Raw genomic sequence first — 26,497 nt, 5'->3', positions numbered from 1 at the left:
ACAGGAAAATTTCTAGTAAGAAACTCTTCTCTCATAATATCCCATGTAATTACTAATAAATACAGTCCTCAAAGTATTATAATATCACAAGTACTATATGTTACATAGTGTAAAAATGCCATGCCTCTATCTCTCAAAAAGATTGTTCTTTGCATTACAAGAAAAATTTACAGGTGAGGAACAGGATTGTGGGTGGCAAATGATTTGAGAAAAGAACTTAAGTAAAACAACAGCATGTAGGTATATAAATTACAACTGCCTCGTGTTTATTTAAAACAAGTGGACTATAAATTCTCTTGGTTCCAGAGAAAGGACTTGCATAAGCTAAAAAGAGGAAATGTAACGCACATTCAGTTACTTAAAAGCACATTCAATTGGTTTTTTTTCAAGGGAGAAGGGTAATTTTTTTATATTATACATAGAGTGAATATGTTACAAATAATCAATTTCAGTTTTCTTTTTTTAGGTTAATACTGGCAACAAATTATTAAAGATTATCTCACCCACTCTCTCTCATTTTCACTCACGTTCACTCCTTTCTTCCCTTGCACACACTCGCGAGTTACTTGTCCCAGAGCATGTTTTTTCTTACTAGTGCTAATAATGAGTATGTAACATGTACATTCTTTTCATCTTTAAAAAAAATATGCATGCAGCATGCAATGGATTTGTAAACTTCTTTACATGAAAACCACGACATGGTTGAAAATGCAGATACATTTCTGGATGTATACATGCTGGGAAAAGTAACATTGAAACCTATATTTTCACTTCCACACGACCAAGAGACCATTTCTCTTGCTAATTTTTTTTTTTTGTTTGTTTGTTTCTATCACTGGAAAAACCAGCCTGTACAAATTCGCAAAGTTCCTTTACAGCACAAACTTTTATGTCTACCATTTCTATATATAGATATAAATAAGATTATGTAATAATATGTATATATAGATCTGTGTAGACCCTTCTCCAAGTTGGCTGTCACAACTAGTGACACAAAACAAATCTCCGCATTACATTACTTACATTACTATTCTACAACTGTACAGGGCATTGTGAGGTTTCATGATGGGTGCTAAGCAAATTTGCACTGGAACAGATGAAATTCATTATCTGGGCACATCGTCTTACATTTTTGCTTATGTTTGATTGATTGCTCAAAATACCCCAATGCAGAGTTTCATCTGTTCACGATACTTCCGAGCTCTTGCTCCCTACGCAGGAAAAAATAGCTTGGGATGCTAATCAGAGTCATTGAGATTAATATACTGATTACTTTCTACAGTATACAAAAGGCAAACAGTGAGTCAGGCCACCAGCTTTAACAGTGACATTCATGCATTATTATTATTAATATTTTTTTTTTTCTGTGTAGAACCCAATCCAGTCATTTTATTTTCTTTCAATTGTGCAACCACTCATAGCGGCTAAGGAGTGATTTACACAGACCTAAATATTTGGTTCATGCACATATTTTTTTTTTAAGTCCAGATGCAATTAAGAATGAGCATATTTTATTTTATTTTTACAAAGCCATATACAGGCAAATGACAGTATTGTGTTATTCCTGCTTTTTTGTTGCTGATGTTTGTTCGCAGAGGATCTAGTGACGTTTTCATCAAAGGGTACACAACCTTGTGGTACTTTAAGAAATCACAGGAATCAACATGCTCCACCCTAATCACAAATTCACTTCCTTGCGGGGTCTGAAATTTGCTTATTTACTACAGGTCTTTTTTTCTTATTATGGAGACAATGAGCAGATATTTACAGCATTAAAATTACAATGAGGAATGCCCCACCTCAAAACTACACAGGCCTTTACACTATTCGAGGTGCAACATTACCTGTTGCTTACAAGTAGCCACCCGGGTCATCTGACCACAAAAACTACTAGCTAAAAAGTCCCCAGTTTGTACAGAAATGCACATGTCCACATTCAGTAACAGTTAAAAGTGGCAATGCATGAAATCATGCAAGAACTTGCACAACAATTGGCTTGTAACAAATCCTAACTGTGGGTATCTGAATAGTTCCGAGACTGGCTATTATCTTTTTCCCCCCAGATGGTCAGGCACACTTACACATTCACACAAATACATACAATTTTGTGGGATGCATATTTTGGCCTGATATGTGAAATTCACTACATAGTACAAATTGCTCTTTTCCTGAGTACAAAATGAATCTTCTGCACACGCACTACAATTATCATCAATTATTTTACGTAAAATATACGAGATTTTAACAGACAGTATAAACCAAGACTTTAGACCAGCATCTCTAACATCAGGCACGCTTACACAAAATTTAAGTGCATTTTTTTTACTTTGTAGAAAGCTAACACTTAGATGAACAAGTAATTTGTCTTTTTACACAATGTAAACTATTTTCTAACGTTTGCATTGATAATTAGAATTCTCACATTACGAATAAGCCAACTTTTTTTATTATTATCTGGACATGAGCATTCCTTGGTGCTAACGTAAATAGTATGTGCACCTTTGGTGAAGGGTTAAAAAAGATGCCACTTCCTAAGGAAGTGAACAAATCGTAAAAATTTAAATCAATATGTAACCTTAATTCAGACATAGGAAAAGAAAGTGCCACATAATCTGTTACTAGTGAATAAATCTATCACTGTTTAAATGCATTCATTACATTACCAATTACACACGAATACATGGATTTTCTTTAGGAATTCATGAAATATTCATTTTATCCCCACTCATGTCAACCATTAAAGATCACATAATGAAAGATAAAGAGCATTAAAAAAAAGTTCTTTTTTTAAAAAAAGGAAAGCACTGCACAGGTCTTGGCCTTCTCTATTTGCTTTCTTAAAAAAAAAATGCTTCCGCATTGCTGCAAGCTGAAAAATCCACTTCATATTTGCACCTGGAAGAACATACTCCATTACTTGGTTAAAATTCTCCAGTTAAAGATCAATCAAATGTAATACGACACTGCCCACAAAGGCAATATTCAGGGGATGTCTCCCTGCGTATGCAACAGTCGTAACCGTGAATAAGGTGATGATCCATTTTCATGACATACATTATTATACACAAAACTTAAGAACTATACAAACATTGAGTGATCTGAGAGTTCTATCTACCTAGGCATAGCACACAGTCCTCCCTAGTGAGTGTCAATATTGCAAAGTCTAAGGATGGAAGGTGCTCGGCACCCCTGTGTCCAGGAACAAGTTTGTTTTAAAAATTACGAACTGAGTTACTGTTATATTTAAACACTGGGAATATGTGCTAAACCTGGTTGTAAAGTCCAAGTTACATCAGCCCTACCACTTGAAATAAGATTATTATGTAGCAAGAAGATGGACCAAAAAACAAATTCCATGCAACAATTTCAGTCCTACAGACTGGTTGGTACACCCCGAGTCAACATATATATTTTCCAAAGGGACTTTAAAAAAATTACATTATAAGATGGACAAAAAAAAAACAACCAAAACTTCACACAATAATCTCAGTCTCACTGACTGGCAACCCTGCAGTAAATCATGTTGTCCTGAACACACAGTTTTCCAAAGGACTTAAGAATTAGCTTAATACATACGTACATTAACCATTTTTTTCCCCACAAGTGGCAGAGGGCTGGCTACTTTTCACAGATAATACCTTCCATTAATACCAGGGTACTGTACAAATATAAACCACTCCACTCAAACTTGAGAGAGTGTTGCAATCCTGAAAGGGGGAGAAAAAGGGAGGGTATATGCCCACTAAAAAACATGCCCAATTTATCAGGCCATCCCTGAAGCTGCAGTTGCACCACTAGGTGAAGGGGTTTGCTCTCCAACGGTGGCCGCCATTGAACTATTTTCACCTGAACTAATGTTGGTGGTACTGCTCTGTCCTTCGGAGTTCCCTCCACCTGTGTTCCCCTCCTGTGCATGTCTCGGTATCAAGATGGCATTCAGTGATGGTTGAATGCTTAATTCTGAAATTATAATTACACACACTTATGTACATATCTGCATTTCAGCACCATGCAATTTGAACTTTTAATTACTAAATCAATTCTGCATATTAGCCATCTTCCAGAAACAAAAACTTTATTTTTTTTATTAGTGTCACTTCTCAGCTCAATACATACATGATTATCAGTTGACAGCACACAGTTTTAGTGTTTTAAAAAAAATATTAAGACTGGCAAAGCCCAAGTACAGTGGAACCTCAATTTTACATTTCTCAGGGGACCAGGATGAAAATACATAAAATACGGGAAAATGTAAAATTGAGGAAATTGAATGTATAATGTGGGAAAACTTAAAATCCGGGAATGTAAAATCGGGGTTCCACTGTATCTAGAAACCTTATTAGGTGAAATGAGTAAAGGAGATGTATATTTTTTGCAAAGGATAATTTAAGTAGATTAGTAACCATCTTGGTGGCATCCCTGGGAATATTTATTGTTATTTTGCCATTTATTTCCAATTGTTTTTTGTTGCCCAGTATTTTCATGGGTTTAAAATGGGCTTCGAGCGATTGATACACATGTTGTGACCAAATGCCCTACATGGCATTTCTTAAGAGTGACTCTTCTTAATGAATACAGTTCACCCTTACTACCATTAGTCAAAAGTGGCAGTAAAGAAACTTAAGGCTCGGCTGGACCTTTGGTATTCGAATGGGCAAATTTTTTCAAATTTTTCTCTCCATTCGAAAAACCTCTTGGATATTTCAAAATATGAAAAATTACATACACTTAGAATTGCTTTTAGAGCATTGCCGTGAATTTTCGTGTAGTTTCCTTTCACTGTTGTCTAGATATTATCAATAGTTTAATAGACTTACGTAATCGCAAAACAATTGATAATATCTAGACAACAGTGAAAGCAAAGTACATGAAGTACATGCCTGATTGCCAGAGAAAACCTCTTCAATATTCGCTGGATTCGCAATACATCAGTTATCATTACATTTTATATCCATTCTTATTAACTATTACTACTCTGATAGTAATAACAAAACTAATTCAGAAATAAAATTACATCTGTGCATATAATTACAATGCACAAAATAAGATTTCGAACACATCATAAACAGAACATCTAAATATTTGCACACTTTTGACGAACAGAAGTTCATAAATGGACTCAACATCACGACTTCAATTAATCTGTAATGCAAAATATTGATATATATTTAAAGCCCAATATCTCATAAAATAAATTACTTTCAGCATGCAGGATGAGACTCTAGACCAAGAGGTCTCCAAACTCTCAGAACCATTGAGCTACTTCCCACATTTGAAAATACCTGGTGAGCTACCCAGGGTGGTTTAACTTTTTATGATTTTTCTTGAGTTACAGAACTTTAAGATGTATAATCAAAATTATTATTTTTAATTTTCCTACAATATGCAAAGGATGCCATTTCTTCAGGAGAGTTTAAAGACATGTAAATATTTTTTTTTATTTTTACAGAAATCAAAGTTATCGCCCAATCATCATCACCTTGTTAATAAGAAGGATGGAACTTTCATGCACATTTTACATTAATAGTCAAGGGGTCCCTGGTTTTTTGTTGTTTATATTATATTATATTCAAAATGTTCACCACAGTGGATAGAAATAGCAAAATATTTATTGTGAAGTGTAATCCGTTTTTGTCTTCATAAAAAATATCCTTAGAGAACAATATGTGAACCACATAAAAATGTGAAGGTGAAGGCGTTGGGTCTTTCTAGACAAAAACATTTGCTCAATAATCATTTCCAGTCCAAGTAGTTCCAAAATCTCTTGCCACTTGTCATATCAGATAGCTGGAATTACGAGTTGTAGTCAACTCCTTACGAGCTACTGAAAATTACCCCATGAGCTACCGGTAGCTCGCGATCTCACGATCCCTGCTCTAGACCCTGTCGTACTTCACCAGGATGCATTCATCAATTCCCCCAGAAGTGCATGTATTCTTACAATTCCTCGATATTTCCAGACTCTTCAGGTGTGTGCGAACCCTGAGCATAACACAAAGTTTGGTTCACACACGATTTTTAAAACTTATGTGGCAAGAGTGATTTTTCTTACCATGTTCAGTGAAGTTGAACAGTGGAGGCAATTCTCTTCCATTTGGAAGTCTGGTATTTGACTCACGCAATTCATCAAAGAAGGTGTGTGCACAGGCTTGCAGTGGAGAAATACGTGATGATGGTGTATACTCCAGTAGTCTAGACACCAAATCAATTGCCTCTGGAGGTGTACGAGCTCGAAACACCTGAAATTTGACAAATAAATATGAGTTAGCAATTTCTTGAGATGAAGACATCTTCCTACAAAAAATGATCAAAATTAATTAAAAATTCAAAATGAAAGTTGATGTATTATACATTGTGTGAAAAATGTTTGGTATGCTACGTGTTACATTCAATATTTCTCTAACATCAGTGAAACCCCAAGAGAGAGAGAGAGAATAGTTCTCACTGTATCATCAGGTATTGATTGCTTCACAAGATCTACCTCCACTTACCCGATATCATGATTAGTAGCAAACCTTGCATGTTTCCATTCATACCTGTAAGAGCTCAATTCATAACTCCAACACATATATATATATAGTCATATTACTTCAAAAGTCTTGTGGTAGTTATTTCCATGATACAGTGGTTTCTTTTTAAATTCAAACTTGGATAATACAAACAGAAATTTATTCCCCTTGAAATCATGTTTAATGATACACGTTTTTCCTAATTCAATTCTTTTTTGTTCCCCTTGGAGTTAGAATTTGAAAGTCCACTGTATATATACAACCTTAGTGACAATGAAGTTCGACCAGTCACAAATATAGGAGTGCGTTGTGAAAGAAGGAGAACACATGCATATGCTGAACATATTTTATTCAGCAGGCTACATGGAACAAAGGAAAACATAAATTTCCGCTGCAACGCAGCAATGTATGGTGTCCACACAAAATAAAACATTTTCGTCCATCTACACGTGACATTGAAGTTCGACCACTGTTAGAGGGGATCCTGTTTACCATGGTGTGACGCCGCCCCGTCGGCGAATAACTGTGGCAATGCGTCGGGGCATGCTGCGGACGAGTCGTTCAAGGTATTCCACATCGATGCGGTGCCATTCCTCCTGCAGGCAGGCGATAAGAGCAGCCACTGTAGTGGGTCCCCTCTGTTGCACACGTCGCTTAAGAACACGCCACACATTCTCAATGGGCGAGAGGTCGGGACTCGATGGTGGCCATGGCAGAGTTTGCACGTGATGGCGAGTCAACCATTCTCTTGTCAGCCGCGCTGTATGAGGCCTGGCATTGTCGTGTTGAAAGATGAGACGCCACCTGTGGAACAGGTGCCTTCGCACTGTGGGAAGATGCCGCTCCAGTATGCGTGTATAGGCGTGTGCATTCACAATGCCCTCACAGACGTGTAGTGGGCCAACCCCAGATGCCGTCATGCATCCCCATACCATCACTGACGCAGGTTTCTGTACCCGACGTGCATAACATTTTGCTTCATTCTGTTCCTCCTTCTGACAAATGACTGTTTTCCGTATTTTCCCGTACACAACATTGAAAATGGATTTGTCCGTCCACAAAACCCTGTTCCACTGCCGAAATGTCCATCCCCGGTACATTCGTGTCCACCGTAATCGATTGCCTTTGTTCAACATGGAAAGGAAGGGTTTACGTTTCGCCTTGTACACTCGGTAACCGCATCGCTGTAGGTAACGGCGAATGGTTCTGGTTGACACTTCAATGTGAAAGCATTCTCGAGTCCACAGTCGTAATTCGGCCACAGAAACATGATTGTTGGTCTGGATATAGCGCCTAAATATCCGTAGGTCACGCACGCTCAGCAGGCTTTTTCGACCGGGGGCCTTACCTGGCTCCGTAGTACCCGTATTTTGGTGGTGTTTGATGATGCAGTGGGTGGTTGACTTGGGTAAGTTCAGTTGGCGCCCTATTTCCAGTTAACTGAGTCCATCCTGTTACAACTCCACCACTCTTCTCCTCACGGTGTTGTCAATAGGTTTGCCCCTGGCCATGGTGATGATGCACTGCGGTTCCTCGCTGCACAGCACGCGCTTATATACGGCGGACTCCCTTATTGTGTCCGTGACGTCATGCTTCCATCGAATGCGCCACTATCTGGAATTTTCCGTATGGGTCTGGTGCCTGGTCGAAGTTCAATGTCACGCGTATAGTTCCCCGTTTTCGTTCTTTACGTGACCTTGGGTGCAACATGCTGGGATCACGATTCTTGGCTGCTCACATGCCTCCTCTTACACACATGCGTCACATCTGCGGGTCACCCATTCCACCGCCTATGCCTTTGTGCATTTAATCACGTATTCCTTTCTGGTCGAACTTCATTGTCACCAAGGTTGTATTTCATTAACGATGGGACAGATTAATGGTATTGACTGATATAGGCATTTTTTATCGGTAAAATTACAAATAAATATGTAGCTTCTTTTGCATTGCAAAAGCTCGGCTCATACATTTAACATGAATGAACCATTTGGAATTTTTTATTGGATTGGTAGAATATCAGTATCAGCAAAAATTTCATATTGGTCCATTGACTGGTCTACTTAAATTTAACTATCTCATTTTAAAACTGCAGCCAATTACAATGTTGAATGAACACTAACTTTCAACTGCCAACACATGTAAATATATTTACAGATTGCAGCTTTGATAATATGAATTTACATGGGGAATTTTAAACCGAATTTCAAACACTTTAAAGTGATACAATTGCTTTCTTTCATTGTGATATTCCTTTATGAATTTTCAACAACTCTTGTGCCAATGTAAATACTGGCACTTCATATTTGCAAACTGAAATTAATTATGCAATGTGTTACAAGATAGTACTGTAATACTACATTTGCAAAAATAAAATTATGGAACTGTCAATTTCATTCATTGCTTTAATGGTCGATGTAGGTCAAAATATGAAATTCAAGTTGTATTAAATGTAATTTGTCTGGCAGCAACAACATAAATCTTCCTCTACAGCATCCATGCTACAGAAAGAATTACTGGCTCACACAGAAAATGATTAAGATGTTAAAAATATATAACACTGTTGGAAAGTTGTTATTTAATATGCACAAAACACACAAGCAAACATGTTAGAATGCACTCTACACAATGCATCACCCTGTTGGATTTGTACATCAATCATTTCATGTTTGAATGAACTCTGATGTAAATATTACACAACACTGTCACTGAAATTTACCTCTCAATGGCATTCAACATTTGAAATTATGAAAAAGACATAAAATGCTTATGAATTTCCAACTAACATTTTCAGAGAGAATAGTAATATCAGAATTTGATACGGACATTGATTGTTTTTCCTTTTTTATTCTTGTTTAACAAATGACAATTTCGATACATCTACAGGTGTATTTATGGTCTCAGGAATTTCTAATATTACTTCATCTTAGGGCCAAATCAAGGACTGCAAAACATTAGTTTCTTGTACATTATATAAGTGTGCAACCCTATAAAAATATCCTGCACAATTAATTATAAAATTTTACATTTTAAAATAAAGACTGAAGACTCAATAAAGTGGTGGAACCTAAATGTACTGTAATTATTTGAAATGAAAATTTGGTGCACCTTTGAATTAAGTGAATCTTCAAAACTCAAGTCTGTTTTCTTCTGGAATGCCCATTTAAAAAAGTACCAATATTAAAAATATAAATTTTAAGAACTGTACATGTTACATCAAGATGTTCTTCCCCAATATTTTCCTATTTCCTTTTGTAATCATCTACACTATTTCTTAATCTCATTCATTGCTAGTCAGTTTGGTTACTTTTTTTTTTCTTTTTTTTAGATATATAATACTATAATTATCATTTGCATTCTGCGTTTACTCATGACATTTTGGAAAGTTTGTGCAGAGCCAATTAGTGGTAATTAGAGGCACACATTTTTGGTAAATAAAGCAAAATTTCGGTACAAAAATGGAGTCAATTTCAGGTTCAAAAGCGGTAAATAAAATAAAATATTGGTGTTATAGCGGTGAACAATTGGATGAAAAGTGGTACATAAAAAGACATTTTGGTTTTAAAATTGTGAATATAATCCTAAATTTGATTTAAAAACTACACTTATTCCATTGAATTAACATTTCACTTCTAATAGCACGTTTATGCAGTTATCAGAGTGTTAAGTTTATTTCTGTGTAAAGGAGTCCATTTTTGTTTCTCCAATATTAACAGCAAAATTAATAAATTTTCTGGGAATTGCATAACTCTCAGGATATTTCAGACCTCAGAAGGTGTCGCGTCGGTGAATAAACCCTAAATTTCGTGTTTAAGAGTTAATTTCGCTTTTTGCAGTTCATTTCGCATTATTTTGTGTTTTTTCACATTTAGTTTTTTTTTGTCAAAAACGAAATATGCATGCCCCTAGTGGTAATACTAATGTACTTTAGCAGCTGTACAATGCAAAATAGATATTTATCAATACAAGATGGAAATTGTCATGTGCACTCCTGTTCACATAGTTGTCCTCTTTGAAGGGCTGAACACTTCAAGTATGTGAAACTTTATCTGAACAGGAGTGTACTACAAATCTAAAATTTATTCTCCTGCACGCACGCTGATTATGTAAAATGGTCAACAAGAATAAATATAATTACACTATTGTTTCTTTTAATGACTTGCATTAGTAATCATTGGTTCTTAGGGTCACAAATTATCTGAAACGAGTAACTGTAAAAGGTGCAGCCCTCCAAATGTAGTCACAAAGTGAAACTGGATATATATTATTTATATGAAAATGAATAACACTTATATCTTCACTGTGAATCAAAGTACACACAGACAGAGAGGTCTAATACGATTGTTCTAACAAAAAAAATATTGTATCATTCTTAATTCTCAGAAATGTTAGTGACAACGGGCCTACATTAGCATGCAATGTTAATTGGACATTGGGCTGCTATGGATTCACTGGTTGCTGTACCGGAATAATGGTAATATGCCATTCACGTCCTCATAGAATGTTTGCCATTAATATTGGACCAGTATACCATCACTTACAGGTATTGCTAAATTTTATATTGGTACTTTCTTGGCTAAAATTTTTTATCAGTCCATCCAGAATTTATATACTTCATAATAAAGTAAAATAAATTTTGCACATATCTGCAAAATCAATGTTCTTTTATGTATGATTGTACAAGTTGAGACTATTATATTTTTAGAATGTACTCCAATGGTATCAGCCAATATATCAGCTGTACTACTGCTAATAAGAGCCAAAGTGGTCTAGTGGGTAGGGTTCGATTCCCGGGGTGGATGATCTAAGGTTGGAATTTTTCAGGCTTCGTCCCCTCATAAAGTGGATCTGGGACTCACCCAGCCTCAAATCAATGGGTACCTGAGAGAAATGGGGGGGGGGGGTAAAGGTGGTCAGGATGGTGTTGATCACATCACCTCCAAAATGGCAGAGATCGAGAATATGTGGGCATGGTGCTACATGCATGGGGAACTTTTACTTTCTACTGCTGATATTTTACAGATACTTCAGATGAACGTAGAAGTATTATTCGCACACTCTGGAATTGTCAAGTAAATGTCTACGTATGTAACTTCCATTTTTTTTTAGGGTGAAACCTATTGCAATTGCCTAGTTACATGTATTACTTATGGAAGCACACCAACTCAACATTCTGAAATGTTCTATGACTTAAGAATGCCAATGTACAAGAGAAAACAGATATAGGAATATAAAATACACAATGCACATAAAACACAAATTGGGTTTAATAATTTACAACATTTACACAACACGGCATCCAAGGTACTCAATCAGCTGCATCGTAATAAACAACAAACTACAGAACATGTTTGTTGTTCTTCCTTGCAGCTTGATTATATCATGGTTACACATAATGTTATATTGTAATGTAACACTGCATCAGTAGCACATCAGCTGTTGGTACATTTCTGTATTTTAATAGTGGAAGTTAACATTTCTTGTTAGTCCATAACCGTTACAGTGATATGTAGTTCATGTTCTATGTAATCTAATACTATCAAAATAATGAAGTGTAAATATCAAATCCTCATGCTCTAAGGGGATAATAGAATGACAAAGCTTGTGTACATACAACATACGTAACAAACGTATTGATACAAAATAGTGCAATTAGCTCATAGAACTCATAATGTAAGTTCAGATTTTGAATGATACAGCATTGAAACCAGGTGGGTATGTGGGTTTTGCCTCAGAAAAAGGAACTATATATTTACATGATGTTAAAAAAAATTTGCACATGATTTTTTTTATATCCACAAAGATCGTCCAATGTGCAGAACTATGCAAGTTAGTCAAAAGTGTTTTTAGAAACATAATCAGTAAAAAGTGGGGATAAAATACAAATACACAATTTACTGATATCGATATTTAATATTCTACCATTCGCAAATTATATTAAAAACATCGCTGAATGGTCCATTCTCAATTTAATTTACGTAAGTAATTACGTGACTGCAAAAGGGTTTTGCTTAAAAAAAGAAGCCACACATTTTGACATTTACTTTACAAAACTGGGGTTATATCTTTATATTCATAAAAAAATAAAGTAACAAATTTGCACTGATTTACAGTGTATATAAACAAATATTGGCTGATAACAGGGGAGTACCAATTAACATGGGAGAGAGTGTGTTTATATTTTCAGAACCGTGTAAAATGATTGTGTCAATGTAATTTAGCAGGGTTTAATTTTTAACTGCAATATGCCATTGTACTGATTTTTCTCCTTATTTGACAGAACAACTACCAAGCTATAGTGTTTAGTTTCATATCTAATCAAATTTTCTCGTTTTGGAAATAATGATTTAGAATTCCATCATAAACATACTTGAGGTACTGTAATGAATTTCTACACAATGCATTAAGTTTATGCAAAATAAGAGTTGCAAGTGACCAATTAAGTAGGTTGCAGCTGGTTTCCATGATGAAGTGGTCATATGACGTCACACCCTTTGTGAAGTTTATCCCATCATCCATGTCATTATTCGTCATCATTGTCAGAATTCAGCCAAATTAGAAAAAGAGTAGGTTACAGAATCTTGCTATGTTAGTGGCAACAGTCACAAGCCATTAATGCAAAAACTAGTGCTTTTTTACACGAATAAAGAAAACAAGTTCTCAAAGCTGCTTACTTACTCTAATTTTCTGATGCTTTGTGGTACTTTTGGGGATTGACATACGCTGCAGCATGGACTGCAAGGAAAAGCCCAAGTCCATTGCTTAACAGTAAATCAGTTAAGGTTTTGCTACAAGCATTTACTAAAGTTACATTAAACTCGTTAGAATAAAGACCAAGTCCATGCCCTCCCTGACTGAATGTAATCACACAAAGAATCCATGGAGTTGGTGACTATGACAAATCTCTAGCCAACTTCAATTAATATTATTGTTTAATGTTTCTAGGACGAGGACTTGGGCCTTATCCTGCCAATTTCTCTATAAAAATTCTACTAATTTTTCATAAAATGATGCAACAAGTTTTGCTTGTTCATATTCGTTAATTATATGTATTCTATTTCCTACCAATTTACATTAAATTTATTACACTAAAAGCAAAACTTGTTTCTACATTACAACAAAGCTGCCTGGTAATATTGTATATTGTAAACAAGGATTTATATCATTGATAATACCATATTTACTCATGTATAATGCGCACTTCTTTCCAAAATTTTTGCCCCCAAAAACCGTGGTGTGCATTATGTACTGAATAATTCGGACAGCCAACATGAATCCATACAGTGCCATTCCATGATTTTGTGACACTTATATTAACCCTATCATGTTATATATCTTTGTAAAGATTAAATTCTGCAGTTTCTGAATATGTCAACAGTATTCCATTGGGGCATATCCTTTTAAAGCTTAAATTCTGCAGTTTCTGAATATGTCAACAGTATTCCATTCAAGATGGTGACACTAATGTGCAATGCGTTTGAAATAGGCTCATCACAAAATGAAGGAACGTTTTGATTTTTATGGTACTTTGGATGAAATAAAAGAAAATGAAAAAGAAAATAACACTTAAAATGTATTACTGGCCAAATTATATGACATATATGGAGTGTGTAAATGCCTTAATGGAAGAAATCTTGTGATGCTAACTGCTAGTTTGAGATTCCTGAATGTGCCTCGTATAAATGTTACGTTAATCGCGGAAAAAGTATATATTTTGAAGGTTTTTTTTAGAAAAAGTAAAGAAGGAATGAACAAAACCATGTATAAAAGTTTAAAGGCCATCTCTCACGATTTTTCACTTTGTAATGTAATGTTCTGCGACACCAAGAAAAGCAATGCCATTCTGGTGGAATTCTAGCATGCACCTCCTGTCATATAGGATGCATATCAGCAGTATTTGTTGGCGAGAATAACTTCCTGAGCACTGAAAATCTATAAGGTAATTTTGACCTCACTTTCTACTAAAAACCAGGTGCTTAAAGAGTGAAAGATTTGGGATGCAAAACACACTGGATGTGGCGTGGGTTACAGGCTTTTTGTTTACACAAGAGGATATTCTCCTCTTGGTCCACATAGCAACAGGTGACTCATTGAATGTCATTCACTCTTGATCAGCATAGCAACAGCTCTATGACTTACAACTAACAAAGCCATTTCTTGAACATGGATTATACTGCGCATTATATACGAGACATAATCGTTTGTCGCTCCTCCACTTCATTTCTCATGTACATTTCTGCAGGTGGCAGCTAAGTTTATACTGTAGGCATCACTGCTATTGTTCAGTTATTTTCATCAGATGAAAAGCATGGCTTGTTTTTATGCCAACAAAATTCTGCATACACACTTATCTGATTTGTTACAATAATTCAAATAGGAACAGGAGAAGTATGTACCTATTCATCCTTAAAACTCAATTTCTGTACGTTATTGTTGCCTATTCTAGTTTGAGTGTGGGCATTGTGACACACACACAATCCCATGGTTTTTAAAGATATTCAATCTGTAGGAACATGCACTTTTGATGACCACATGAAATATGGGATTATACATTGTAGTAATCATTCTACCAGCTTTCAAATGGCAAGGATATGGAATATTTTGCTGCTGAATAATGCAAAATTCTGGAAGGTTGAACAAAATTATATACATATATATTCCCTGTAATTGTGCCTTTAATAAGTGCTTGAAGTGGAAGTTGTTAGGTGAGGCTTAGGGCCAAACTGTCGATAGGGAATAGCCCCCCCCCCCCCCTTAAAGCAGCAGTCTTAATTACATACATTAATCTAAAAATATTTAAGAATATAACTCTTGATATGGTCATTACCATTTTCTAATTAGTTCACTTAATTTCAAATTACTGAGAAATGTGTAAACATTTGCGTTGACAGATATCAATAAATTATAATACACCATTAACGGAGATTGGATTTGGAAATACATTATTTTTTTAAGTTCTCCTCTCTTCTGAAACAAGTAAAAAAAGCTTATTCGCTTTTCTGTAACTGCATATGCAGATGATTTTCATTTCATGCGATCCTTTTATGGGGTATTCACTTTCAAAAGTTTCAATAGGTATAGAAGTTAGTTATGGATGTGGCTATCAGTATGGAAATTCTTATTTTGTGCAATTATCAAAGGTTCTCAAACCAAATTTGAGATTTTATTTCATGGTGGTTCTCAGGTTTGAACAAATGTGATGTTATGCCTGATGTTTCAGTTCTTGGTAATGGCAAACAAATTTCTATTCTAGGATATCTATATTCTTCTTAAGGTCCGCATGTGTCAAGCATCGTGTTGAGAAGCTGGGCATGCTAAGCAGCCTATATACAATTTCTGCACCTTCATGCTCCATGCCTTCGTACACCTCATGTTACCAGCTACCCAACAAAAATCATTACCACCCTACAACTTTTACAAAGCTACATGATAAAACTTCTCAGCGAGACACTAGTAAGTTAGTTACCTTTTGCCATGGATGCGATTTGATCTGTGGAAACTTGAATTCTGTGTAGTTTGGGTTCATCTCCCGAATCTGTTCACGCGTTGGTGTTCCTAGAACTTTGATAATTTCCACTAACTGGTCCACACCAGAGTCTCCAGGGAATATTGGTTGTCCTAGCAAAAGTTCTGCTAGCACACAGCCTGCACTCCAAACATCTGAAATAAGCACATAAGTCATAAGTTTATGTAAAACAAAATAAAAACCTCACGTTCGTAAAAGTCTACTCTACTACATCAAACCAACTGATCATCCAAGATATGTACGCTTGAAAACATTTGAAGGAATCCTCCCTGTTCTTCTCTTCATTCTGTATGCATTTACTGTCTCTAATATCTTTGCTCCCCCTGTTGCTAATTATACCCTTTTCAATTTATGAAATACAGGAAGTTCTATAATGGGCTAATATAGGGTTGCCAGACAGGATTGTCCCTTCTTTTAAAGAAATGTCCCGGTATCCGGAAAATGTTCTCGGGACACCCATTTGTCCCGTATTTAGCTAAAGAAATAATAAGTGAATGAGAATAAGTCATGTTCTGAATTTTATAGTAATGCATTGGGAAAAAATGTCCTCTTAAAGGATGCCAAGAATTCACTCAAATATTAATATATTTTGTCAAAATGTTAAAAATTAGGAATTAACAATGCTTTAACCAGCAATTGATTTTGTAAATGTTTAAAAATGTTATAAAAAATAAATTTAACTATATCCATGCCTATATAATCTTTGTGTCCCATTTTTTTATTTTAGAAATCTGGCAACCCTAGGCTAATATGAAGGGTTGGGCCTCCCCGATGGCACAGTGGTAGCGTCGTCGCCTTGTAATCAAGGGGTTCCGGGTTCGATACCCGGTGGAGGCACAAGTGGTTCGGATCCCACTTCAAACTGTAGGTCCAGTCCCAATTAGCCTTACTGTGCATAAAGTGGACTTAAAACAGCAAATCAATCAATCAATCAATATGAAGGGTTGTTTCCGATCTCTGGTAACAACTTTAAATTGGATTTGATTTTAGGAAATTCCATGTCTCCACAACTGACCATACTTAATTTGGTGTCCCTTCATGATAGCTGCACTTAAATTTCCATTGTAGAAGGTTTGCATAAGCCATCTATGGTGCAGCAGTCCAAAGGCACAAAAATTGCACACAGATGTGATTTGTGTCTACAACATAGAGCCGGGATTTTGGTGCGGTAAATTGGAGTCGGAACTTCAGTTTGATAACATGCAAAGTTTACTTTAGCTTTGTTGGCAACATGGCAAATGCTTAACTTCCCATTTTCATTTGTATCCAGTGATAATCATGAATCCTTTGGATCCTTATTTTCCGAGTACCATGTTTGAAACTTCACACTTTGGACAGTAGTAAACCATAAAAGTTCGTTGCAGTCACTTAGACATATGCTTCAGCCAAAGTCACCAAAATTTCCATTTCTTTCATGTAGCTTCCTATTATTCATGAAACGTTTCTGCAATGTGACGAGGCAACAATCTGTTACCTCTGATCTATACTGCCTTTCCGGATTCTCTGGAATAGCGACGCGCAGAGGGGAAAGCTTGTGGGTGGGGCTAGACTAGGTGGGGAATGGTGCAAAGTGCTGTGCGGTGTAACGGCCGTAAAGCAAAACTCTTTCTGCTGCCAATTTCTTCTTTTATTCTTAACAAATGGCCAGTGTATTGTTTTACACGAATAACAAATAATATTGCACGTTTATTTGTCTTTTGATGCTACGAAGAACAGAAAAAAATTAAAACAAATTTAAACATACATTTTCAAAAAACATGCAAATAACCACAAACTATGAAACATCATGTATCAAAATGTGTTTTAAACAAGTCTGAAAAACATGTTTCAAACATTTGTAAAAGAAACATAGCCATGTGTTTTAAACTTTTCAGACAAATTGTTCTCGAACAGATTCAACACTATGAGGCGCTCTCCTGAATGCAGAGTTCCCCTAGACTTGCGAGCTGACATGTTTACTACGGAACTACTGGACCGCGAATGAGCCCCCTCCCGTGGATGCCCCTCTCCTCTGCACGTTCCTTGGACGAGGCGCACACCCTTCAACACGAGCACAGAACGCGTTTTCTTACTCCAGAGAATCCGGGAAAGGAATATAGTGATACTTTTTCAACATTAAATCCTGGTTAATGGCAGTGTTCCATGTCTGGAGGACGACTAGTCATGGGTTTGCCGGTTTCTTTCCTTTTCAAATTAACCTCTTGAGTCCCAAGGCCATTTTCACATGTAACCCCCTTGGTTAGCCGATTTTGAGCAAAATGCAGCGTTTCAATTAAATGAGTGTAGATCGGAGGCTAATTGCCCTAGAGAGGTGAGTGATAAACCGTTGTACGCGGAATGAACCAGAGATTCAGACTATATGAAATTTAAGCAAATTCGGCGTATATGTGGTGGTGGGGAGGGGGCTAACTCTCAAAATTCCAAAATTTCGGGGGAAAAATGGGGTCCCCCTCCTCCCCCCCAAGAAAAAAAACATGACTGTGTCGACATGCACATGGAAATGATCGCTGACATGTAAGGAACACATAAATATTTGCATTATTATCATATGACCAATGTAACGTGAGTTGTACCCCCAAAAGGAATGGTTGGCACGCCACTGATTCAAGCTTCAAAATGCAGTGGTACCTTGAAATGGCTCTAACCTGCGATCTTCCTTTGTTCGTAGCTGCAAGTTTCAACTCGCTCAGGAGACGTTGTTGTACGTGCGCACGTGCGTGTGGTATTTCCTGTGAATTTTGGGCTGTTGTGTTGGTGTTCCGAGTTGATTTTGTGTGTGAAACGATGCCTTACAACATATTGAAGCCTGGTGATACTGAGCAGGTGATTGCCTTGTTTAGAGCAAGCATAAAAAGCACAGAAATCGCGACACAAACAAGCGTGAACCTGAGAACAGTGCAACGTTTGGTGAAACGCTTCAAGGACAAAGGTGGGGTCAAAATGCCTTGCCCAAAATCTAAGTCTGGTCGGCCTAGGAAAGTGTCTGAAAAAACACTGCACATCATGAAAAGGCAGCTAAGGAACCAACCTTCGTTAACAGCTAGGGAACTGAAAGAAAAAAAATCCTCTGTTGCTTGATAATGTGTCCCTCTGGACAATTCAGGAGAAGATCCATGACGACTTAGGGCTACGCAGTTACAGAGCTTGCCCGAAACCTCGCCTTACAGAGAAGCATCGTAAGAACAGACGGGATTTCTGTAAGAAATACAGTACCTGGACTGTTCATGACTGGAAAGAAGTGTTGTGGAGTGATGAAGCCACTTTCTTTGTTACTGGTAGTGGTTCCAAGCGAGTGTACCGTTCTCCCGGTGATGATCCCACCCTTCCTCAGTACACACATCCAACTATAAAACACCCTCCCAGTATTATGGTCTGGGGTTCCTTTAGTTATGGTGGTGTAGGAGAGTTAGTTATTCTTCCTAAAAACCAGACCATGAATCAGTACTCCTATTTTGAGCTATTAAATGATGTTTTGGAAGTGTTCTTTGAAAAAAGTGGAGCATCTTTTTTTATGCAGGATGGGGCTCCTTGTCACACAGCCAAAAGTGTGGTTTCATGGCTCAAAGATGTTTGTGTCCCTTATTTTGATGATTGGCCAGGACAAAGCCCCGACCTCAACCCGATTGAAAACCTGTGGTCTATCATGAAGCGACGTTTAAGGAACAGGGACACATCTACACTCCTTAAGCTAGAAGCTGCCATAAGGGACATTTGGGTCAATCTGCCAGTTAATCTCCTCCAAAACCTGGCTTTGAGTGTTTCAAAACGACTGACAGAATGCCGGAAGCATAAAGGAGGGTCGACAAAATACTGACTACAAGGTGAGTAGTACAACATTGATTTTGTTGTGTTTGGTGTATACATCTGTTGTGGTTCTTGCTTTCACTGGTGTGGCGTCAATACTTTCCGCACAGACTGTACTCCACTTTTGTGTTCATGTGCATTGATGCTGGAATGAAAAGGTAACACTGATATCCAGAAATATGACACTTTGAGCTTCTTCCACTGATAAAGCCACTCCATTAAGGCTCATCCGCCAGATGCAGGGTTGGAAACTAGTCGTCTGGGTAAAATTACTGACTTAAATGGAATTACAGCCAATCGATAGATTGGCATCTTAAAAGTGAAACTGGAATTTTATATTTTTAAGAAAATATTAACTGGCATCAAAGATCCTCGCAAAACAAATATTTTTATAAAATTTAGAGAATACTTTATTGAATCAAGATAAATTCACTGTAAATTAAGGTTAGACATTTCTAATAACATAGGTCAAACAGACAAGAAAGCAACACCCTCCCACCTTTCAATTTTTCAGCAATCATGATAAGTTAATGCTCAAGCAAAACTCCAAAATGGGCAGCTTTGCCAGTACGATAGCCATTACCAGACTAGGAACACTAAGTTTCTAAGTTTTATTTCTAATTGACATGATTTTCTCATCATGTTTCAATGGTTTTCCGCTTCTTTAGGCTCAATGCAATAAAAAATATATATTCCTCTACAAAAGTCATTTTATATCCCCAAAATACAATAATGAAAAAGAAATACAAATTGAAGACAAAAACAAAAAATTACTAACGTTACTGACCATTTTCCACCCCTGCAAATGTTGCTTGCCTTTGTAATGTACTATTGCTGTACACACTATACTATTAGGGAAGCCTATTCATTCAGCAGTGCAAACACGGACATTTGTTCATAAATATTAACATTATCACATAAGTTCCATACCTATTCTTGTCGTGTAGTCTATAGCACCAAATATTAATTCAGGAGCTCTATAATACCGTGAGCAGATATACGATACATTTGGTTCTCCTTTCACTAGGTGCTTTGCACTACCAAAGTCGCACAGTTTCAAAACTCCTGTTTCAGGATCCAACAGAAGGTTCTGAGGTTTGATATCTCGATGGCAGATACCCAAGGAGTGAATATAAGCCAAACTTCTAAATAACTGGTACATATATAACTGAAAACAAGAATAAAGATACGTTAGGGACAAATCCATAAAGATCAATACATTATTGTGCAATGCATCACCCTCACTTATACATACAGCATGTGCAGAATTCATTGAGAAATATAGTAATCCTATATAATTTTACATCTTTACAAATTGTAAACAACGAATGTTTTAGCCTTTGGGGATATAACATGAATTAAACTCATCTTCAGTTATTCACACAATCCAACAGCTGCGCACAGGACACTTTTACAATTGAAACATTTTACAGTGGAACCCTGATTTTACATTTGTCTGTATTCTACACTCAATTCTCATGGTCACAATACGTGTGATTTTTTTTCCCCTTCCACTGCATGATGGGGAACATTTTCAGCACTTGTTAAACAAGATTTTCTAAGATTGCATTACTTTCTGAACAAACTGTACAAAGTCAGTTAAATACAAAACTGAACTTCTGAAATTGCATGCCATTCCGTTAATAATATCCCATTGTTCGTGTAACTCTACACTGTTCCATTTACAGTCTGCAAGCGCTCGATTTTCTGGTTAAGTATAACAACTGTTGTACTCCAGCCCTGTTCCCTCCTATTCTCCAGATTTGGCACATGCAGACTTCTCTCAGTTTGGATCAAATCCATCCTAAAAGGATGCCATTGCCAAATGACAGAGTGTGAAAAAAAAAAATGCTTAGTAAGGTGCAGGCTATTCCAAAAAATGCATTTCAACAGTGACATCTGAATAAGTTGCATAACAAGTAAAAATATTATACTGGAAACTTCAGTTTCTTTTTGGCTCAACCTTGAACAAATATAAACATGTTACAACAAAGTCTACATTAGCAACAATCTTACATATTGATATTCTAAGTTGTACAGTACACGAGGACAGAAATTCCAATGACCTGAGTAAATTTTAAACATTTCTATCAATGATAGGCACCAAGTTAATTGGATCATGGGTTGTAATAGAAATTTCCTTGCAACTGCACATGCTATGTACGAACAATGAAATAAAAATGAGATCAGGTTTTCTTCAACTGTACACTTTCATTAACTCGAACATTTCTATAAAATACATTCTTTCAATTCTTTCACATGATAAAATTAAAAGCTTATATTAGATTACCTTTATAAAACTAATTGGTATGGTTTGTTTCGATTTACTGTAATGCCTAGCAACTCTGTACACTGTTTCTGGGATGTATTCCAGCACTAAATTCAAGTATACTTCATCTTTCTGCAAGAACAAAAGAAAAATAAATCAATTACAATATAACACTAACATCTTTCACTTAGTTTGTATTCAAAAGCTTTACTTTCCAGGACTTGTTGGTGTAATACTATGTCAATGTCACCCGACTGTGTACTGCCTCAGTGGCTGAGTGCATTGCTGGACTAACATTCTCTCCAGCGATGGTGGCAGGTTCGAGGTATGGTAGAGGCTTTGCTTTGGGAGGGTGCCTTCACAAATTTCATGTAATCATTCATCCTCACCATTGTGATTAGCCTCAAAGAGGGAGAGAAGGTAAATTGAAGAAAGCACAAAATGCACTACATATAGAGCCGAACTGATACAGATCAGTCTGAATTTATTTACAGATACAGGCGAATATTTTTCTGGCATTTTCGTCTGTCTCTCTCTGTCACATACACAGAAAAAAGAGAGAGAGAGAGAGAGAGAGAGAGAGAGAGACAGAGAGAGAGAGACTATATACAACATTCTTGCAAAGTAATTATCCTGAAACTTACGGAAAATTTGAAATTTCTTTGTATAAACTGGATTTTGTGAGTACATAACATATATTTATATTAGGGATGGGACCGATTAATCGGTATCGGCCGATTTATGCATATCGGTGTATCGGTAAAATTACCGATTATTTTACCGATCCGATATATCGATAAATATTATAATTTAGAACAAAATTCTGCAATTTTGTTGTAATTTTTATGGATAATCTTAATGCCCTACTTTCTAAAAAAGAAAATGTCTAAATATTCAACTTCTGTTGCACTGCAGTGACCTCGAAACACACATTTATTAAGGAGACCAATGAACATTTCAGGTTCTTCAAGGACCATTTCTAATTTTATATCGGATCGGTAGAATATCGGTATCGGCCAAAATTTCATATCGGCCCATCCCTAATTTATATACATATTATATTAATCTTGAATATTTTTAAAGCAAAACTCTTGGTATGTTGTATATAATTGATGCACTAATATTAATCAATATTGAACAACTTTTAATTATTAAAAGTTTCACGCATCAGCCCTAAAGACAACTCTTTACTTCACACTAAAATAACACCAACAATTTAAATTCAGCCAATTAATTATATTAGAATTAGTCCATGAAAATTCTAACAAAAGAACAGTAGAAAAAGGTCAATAAGTAGAGCCACATGTTTATGGTAAATAAAAGATCAAGATTTTGGTACAAAAACTGGGTATATTTTGGGATCGAAAGCGGTATATAAAATGGCAAACTGGTGAATAAAAACATAAATTTGATTTAAAAACAATAGTTATTACACAAAATTGACATTTCACTTCTAATAGCACATGTATATATTTATCCGAGTATTAAGTTCATTCATGTTTAAAGGAGTACATTGTTGCTTCTCAAATATGTACAGCAGAATTATTAAGCAATTTTCCGTAATTTGCATAAACCAGGATAATTCAGACCTCAGAAGGTTTCGCGTTGGTAAATAAACCCTAAATTTTGTGTGTGCGAGTTCATTTCGCATCATTCTGTGACAAAACATGTAAAATTAACATTACAATGTGTTATTTCACGCTTTGCATTTTCACCAAAAACACATGTCCCTATCGATACCACAGGAAAAAAAAAGGTTGTAATACATTTTACTGTTTTTGCTTTCAAATTTTTAAAGTTGACCTACAAAGCATGCACCGTGAAAGCTAGTTTCTGTTCTCTTGTGTATTAAACATACACAGAGATTGTACAAACCTTGAGTCAGAAGCGTAATTACTCATTTTTTGACTTTCATGTTCTCACACTTCTATAAGAGTTCCTTCCAATGTCCTTTCCAATGCACAAATATGCTTTTGACAGTGACGTACGTGCATATGCACTTGTAGTTCTACATTTAAAACAAAAGACTGAACGCTAATCGATTTGGTTTGAAACTATGCTAAAAGGTGGCACGTAGATCAATTTCCTAATGTTTATGTGCTATTTTGAAATGCAATGTTGCGATCAATTAACTGTCTCTTATTGAAAAACCCAGTGTAAGGTAAGGCTGACGATTACATCTAACAGAAACATTACCAGATGTTGAGAAACTGGCCCTCAAAATGCTCCTGAGGAATCCTAGGTAATGAAAATGCTGCTGAAACTATTAAGTCAATTACAGAACTGTAACGTAGATCGAGACATATAACTAAGAAGTATATTTCTTAGGGGGGAGGACTAAAATTTGAACCTTCCCCTTATGCTGATCAAACAGCTGGTTTGGAATTTCAAAATGGCGCTTAACCTTAATCATCTTTGGCCCTGTTCACGCTTTAAATCAAACAACGTAGGATTTTGAAATTCAAATACAAATAATAATTTTGTGAAAAAACATCTTACCTTATCTCCACTGGAGTAAAAGAAGTACTTGAGTTTGACTATATTACAATGTTCCAACCGTCGCATTATCTGTAACTCACGATTCTGAAAATAACAACCATTCATTAGTCAGCTTTCAGCCCATGAAGCCTGCAGTCACAAATAATCAATTCATCTATAAAACACTGACAATTATTTACACACAAGTATTCCAAATTTTTAAAATGTTGTTCACTACCTAAGGCATCTCCTATGAGTTCTCTCAAATTGCTGTCACATAACGAAAGAATTGCAAAATACTCCAAAGGAAGAGCATGCTATACACACACAAGAATAACTCAGAATACACATGCTCTTTCACATTTAATCCTGCTATGAGATTTGTACAGGTAGTTACTCTAATGATAAAGACTTCACTCAACTACTTTTCCAGTTTCTGTAGGAAAATTTTCCAAATTTCAAGTTGGATATTTCATAACTTGAGCAAATCCTTTTCTCTTTTTACCTCCAAGATTGTTTCTTGCAAATATATATTTTTATAAAGTGTGATCTTTGTTACTGAAATTGAAGATTTTCACAGTGTTTTTTTTAAATTCTTCCAGCAATGTTTTATTCTAGATTCCTCAATTTTTTTCCACTTTAAACTGTAGGTCCAGTCCCGATTAGCCTTAAGCCAGCTTTAGACGAAAGCAATTCCTATAACATTTTTGCTAGCATAAATGCTACGTGAATGCTTCTAAAAATCTTATAACAGATTGTAATTGAAACAATTCATGTAAAGTACTATGTACAATACATACAGCACAAAAGGCATGTCAAGTTACATGGTCAATGCCGTGTGCATGGTGTTTACAATTGAAAAAATGTAAAATATTCTTCCATATGTGTATAGCAAACGTTGTAAAGTATGTATTTAATCAGTGCCATTCTTCTCTACCTAAAACCATTTAATATGAAGGGATATTCCTCTCGGTTAAATAGTTATTGTCGTTTACAAGTGTGAAGTGATACGTTGTTTACATCTCACGTGACTGCCATTACATTTGCACTCGTGACCATGAGGTTGCTTCTGATTGGTTATGCTACAAAAAATGCTACAGAAATAAAGACTGTTCTATCCTTGAGAAAATCCATGAAATATGCCATGGCATCTGAAATGCCATAACATTTCTCACTTTATACAGTAGCTTTTTGGTCATGGCATAATGTTAAGAAAAATGCTTTGTTTAAAGTGGGCCTTACTGTGCATAAAGTGGACTTAAAATACCAACTCAATCAATCAATCAATCCTCAATTTTTTCAATCTTACACTGCCATTCATGGCTGATCACTGAACACTGAAGTTGCTATAAGAGCACCTTGCTACTTTAAAATAGGATTTCATTACTTATTTTGTAATGTACATGGTGGTTATGCCTACTTTCAATAAGAGTACCGACATGACTGGCATGTGCAAGACTAGCAATGTAAGTATGAAGAGTATTAAAATAATCAAGACACAAATGAAGAGTGAAATATATTTCCTAATTGCCCATGCATGCGTACAATCCATAAAAAAATTACCGATATCGCAATATTTTTTAACAATTTTTGATAACCGACGCTCTACTGTTATCCTCATAATTATTTGATAATGTGGGAACCACACACAATTTTACAGAAACAATTTTTACCATATTCCTTATACTGTTTAGGGCTTAAACTAATCCAATTCAAAAGATCTTATTTGCCACGCAAATTCACTTATTTGATGTATCTACAATACCCTTGATAACACAAAAATGGAAAGAGAGTAAAGATTCAAAGGAGCATGGTAGGGCATCACAGATCAACCCACTTTTCCGTGTGTAATTTCTCACTTCCTTTGCAAACAAAATAAAATGAAAAACATGTTTTTGAATGAATCAATGTAGT

At 35.9% G+C, this 26,497-nt stretch overlaps 1 protein-coding gene across 5 annotated transcripts in view; it reads right to left on the bottom strand.

Annotated features, from left to right (window-relative positions):
* Positions 1 to 237: 237 nt before the first annotated feature.
* sgg (glycogen synthase kinase 3 beta homolog shaggy) overlaps positions 238 to 26,497 on the bottom strand; it is a 100,432-nt gene continuing 74,172 nt past the window's right edge. For all 5 annotated transcript variants that reach the window (XM_083113753.1, XM_083113755.1, XM_083113754.1 and 2 more), the window contains 6 exons: positions 24,605 to 24,688; positions 22,127 to 22,237; positions 20,767 to 21,004; positions 15,973 to 16,166; positions 6,053 to 6,239; positions 238 to 3,960 (listed from right to left, as the gene is read on the bottom strand). In XM_083113753.1, coding sequence (XP_082969879.1) covers positions 3,764 to 3,960; positions 6,053 to 6,239; positions 15,973 to 16,166; positions 20,767 to 21,004; positions 22,127 to 22,237; positions 24,605 to 24,688 — 1,011 coding nt within the window. In that variant the 3' untranslated portion in view covers positions 238 to 3,763. The remainder of the gene's footprint in view (positions 3,961 to 6,052; positions 6,240 to 15,972; positions 16,167 to 20,766; positions 21,005 to 22,126; positions 22,238 to 24,604; positions 24,689 to 26,497) is intronic.

The sequence above is a fragment of the Lepisma saccharinum genome, chromosome 28 (genome assembly GCF_977018435.1).
Source record: "Lepisma saccharinum chromosome 28, izLepSacc3.1, whole genome shotgun sequence".
In the NCBI taxonomy this organism is placed as follows: Eukaryota; Metazoa; Arthropoda; class Insecta; order Zygentoma; family Lepismatidae; genus Lepisma; species Lepisma saccharinum.
Note: the sequence above shows the minus strand (reverse complement) of the source record. Positions and strands in the feature narration are given on the sequence as shown.